Genomic DNA, 2,980 nt, shown 5'->3' with positions numbered 1-2,980 from the left:
TTTTTTTTTTTTTTTTTTTTTTTTTTTTTTTTTTTTTTTTTTTTTTTTTTTTTTTTTTTTTTTTTTTTTTTTTTTTTTTTTTTTTTTTTTTTTTTTTTTTTTTTTTCCTTCGTCCAAGCGGAGCCCGAAAAACAAACCTTGTCTGCGAGTAAACACCGTGTGTGACCAGCGGGAAGGTCGGAGAGAGGAATAAAAATATTGCCGAGGCGGCGGCGGGCGGGGACCCCGCGCCGCGACTCCCGAAAAGCATAAGTTAAAGAAAGCCCCGAGGGCAGTCCCGCGGCCGGACCGCGGTCAGAGGTCGTGGCAGCCCGTGTCCGTTTTCACGCCGTGGGAATACACGTCGTGCTGCGGCTGCTCCCCCGGAGGGGTCATGCGCTTCTCCTTCTGCCGCCGGTTGCAGAACCAGACCCGCACCACCTCCTTCTCCAGCTGCAGGCTGTCCGCCAGCGACGAGATCTCCTGGGCGGCCGGCTTGGGGCACTTGAGGAAGTGCGTCTCCAGCACGCCCTTGACACTCACCTCGATGGAGGTCCGCTTCTTCCTCTTCCTCCCCTGCGCCGCGATCTTGTCGATGCTCGTGGGGCTGCCCGTGGAGGAGTCGGCCTCCTCCAGCCACTTGTTCAGCAGCGGCTTCAGCTTGCACATGTTCTTGAAGCTGAGCTGCAGGGCCTCGAAGCGGCAGATGGTGGTCTGCGAGAAGACGTTGCCGTAGAGGGTCCCCAGCGCCAGCCCCACGTCGGCCTGGGTGAAGCCCAGCTTGATGCGGCGCTGCTTGAACTGCTTGGCGAACTGCTCCAGCTCGTCCGAGGTCGGCGTCTCCTCGTCCGAGTGGTCCTGGCAGTGGTGGCCGCCCAGCTCGCCGTGCTCGCCGCCGCCCTCGCCGCGCAGCCCCGGGTGCAAGCCCTGCCCGGCGGCGGCGGCGGGCGGCGGGGTGAGCCCGCCGTGCTCCAGCATCCCGCCCACCGCGAACCCGCCCTGCGAGTACACGCCGAGGGGCTGCCCGGCGGCGGCGGCGGCGGCGGCTGCGGCGGGGGGGGCGGCGAGCGAGGCGCTGTGCGCCGGGCTGGCCCCCCAGGCGCTGGGGTGGTTGGCGTGGGGCGAGTGGTGGGAGACGTGGGGCGAGCGGTGGTGGATGATGGCGCCCAGCTGCAGGTCCTCGCGGCCCGGCTTCACGTCGGGCTGCTCCAGGGGGCCGCCCGCCAGCGCCGCGGGCCAGGGCGCGCCGTCGCTCAGGCTGGTCACCCAGTGATGCCCCAGCGGGTGCCCATTGCCCGGGACGCCCTGCAGGTACTCGCTCTGCAGCAGCTTCTGCGGGCTGCGGAACGGGCTGCCCTGCTGCATGCCCGCGCCCTCGGCGTGGGCGAGCGCGCCGGCGCCCAGCAGGCCGTAGGGGTTGGAGGCGGCTGTGGCCATGGCCGCCGCAGCCCCACGAGTTATACTGAGCGGCCGCCGCCGCGCCGGGCTTTGACATCCAGCGGCACGGCGGGCCGGCGGCGGCCGCGCCATGACTGGCACCCGCCGCGCCCAATGGCGCCGCGCGGCAGCCCGCGCCGACCAATGGGAGCGGCGCGGGGGCGGGGTGAGGCGGGGGAGGGGCGGGGCCGGGGCGCCGCGCGGGCGCGAGGCAGGAAGTGAATCACTCCGCCGGCACCGGGGGCCGGGCGCGAGGCGGCCCCGCCGCGTTAACTCCTTCCGCGCCGCGCGGGCACCGGGGGGGCTGCGGGGGGCACGGCTCGAGCGGGGGAGCGACGGGAACGGGGAGGGGAGGGGGGCGCGTGTGGGGGGCACGGCTTAAATGGGGAGCGATTAGCGCCGGGGGAGAGCGCGGCAGAGGTTAAACGGCGGCGGCTGCGCGGCGGGGCCACCTCGGGGCTGCCCCCGCCGCCCCCCGCACGCCGGGCCGGGCTCCGGGGGGCTCAGCGCCCGCTCCTCTTTGCTCCTCCCGCGGTGCTGCCGCCCCGGGCTGCCCGTCCCCGCCCGCCCCCTCTTCCCCCCCGCCCCGAGCCGCCGCGCTCCGTCGGGAGAGAAAACTCAGAAAAAACCCAAAATAATAAAAAGCAACCCCAAAAGGAGCTCCCCCGGCCCCGCCGCCGGTGCGTCCCGCTGGTGTCTCTCGAAGTTGGCGGCGCGGAGCGCACGGGCGCGCTGCGCGCCCGGCGGGCGGGCTGCGGGGAGAAACGGCAAAAAAAGGGCAGAAAGGGTAAAATAACGGGGGGAAAGGCGAGCGCGGTGCCCAGGCACCCCCCGGGGGGCAGCTCTGAGCCCACCCGGCTCGCCAGGGCCCGCCGGGCACAGCCCCGCACCCCCCGAGCCCCGGCGGGGCGGGAGGAGGAGAAGCCCCGGGACCCCCCGACCCGCTCCCGAGTTCCAAAATGACCTTTCCCCGCATCGTTTCGGAGGTAACCGAGCTGCCTAATTATATTTGCACTTCCAGAAGACTGCATCAGAGTCCCCTTATTGGTTTGAAATTCCATTAAATATATTGCAAGAGCTCCTAGGTTAAGCTTGATTTAAATTTGCATACATTTTCATATATTTAGCAGAAATAAAAGAAGGCTTGCAGCTACCAGAAAGTCATTAAGGCATTAGTTTCTCTGAGAAGACAGATCTGAAGAAAATTCAAGAAAATGAGAAAATAGATCTAAATAAGGTGAGCGCTCCTCTGGTTCCTTCCGAGCCGGGTCCCATCGCTTTGCTCATTATAATAATAATAATCACAATAATTTCTCGCCGGGCCAGCGTGTGAGAGGGGTAAAGGCAGGGCCGGGTGGTGAAGGAGCAGAGCGGGCTGGGTGGCTGGAGGCAGATCGCGATATATCGGGGAGGCTGCGGGTCCCCGGCGGGCACCGCCGCGCTGCGCACCCGCGGGGGTGCGGGGAGGGGGGGGCGGCTGGGGAAAGGCATCAAAAATAAGGCAAAGTAAATAAGAAATGAAGTTTGCGGGTAGAGCGGCGGCGGTGGGGGGGGTGGGGTGTGT

General features: G+C 66.2%; 1 protein-coding gene and 1 long non-coding RNA gene across 4 annotated transcripts in view; one reads left to right on the top strand and one right to left on the bottom strand.

Annotated features, from left to right (window-relative positions):
- Positions 1 to 38: 38 nt before the first annotated feature.
- Positions 39 to 1,448, bottom strand: POU3F4 (POU class 3 homeobox 4). The gene has a single exon (XM_027893095.1). It carries the CDS (start codon positions 1,414 to 1,416, stop codon positions 295 to 297), a length of 1,122 nt encoding a protein of 373 aa, XP_027748896.1. The 5' UTR covers positions 1,417 to 1,448; the 3' UTR covers positions 39 to 294.
- An 871-nt stretch (positions 1,449 to 2,319) lies between these two features.
- Positions 2,320 to 2,980, top strand: part of LOC114062062 — a 78,065-nt gene continuing 77,404 nt past the window's right edge. For 2 of the 3 annotated variants that reach the window (XR_003572302.1, XR_003572301.1), the window contains exon 1: positions 2,330 to 2,653. This is a non-coding gene — a long non-coding RNA (uncharacterized LOC114062062). Of the gene's footprint in view, positions 2,654 to 2,980 lie in introns of all 3 variants that reach the window. The other variant, XR_003572303.1, reaches the window with a different exon arrangement.

The sequence above is a fragment of the Empidonax traillii genome, unplaced genomic scaffold, assembly GCF_003031625.1.
Source record: "Empidonax traillii isolate 1590-97213 ecotype Southwest subspecies unplaced genomic scaffold, ASM303162v1 scaffold380:size670999, whole genome shotgun sequence".
NCBI lineage: Eukaryota > Metazoa > Chordata > Aves > Passeriformes > Tyrannidae > Empidonax > Empidonax traillii.
Note: the sequence above shows the minus strand (reverse complement) of the source record. Positions and strands in the feature narration are given on the sequence as shown.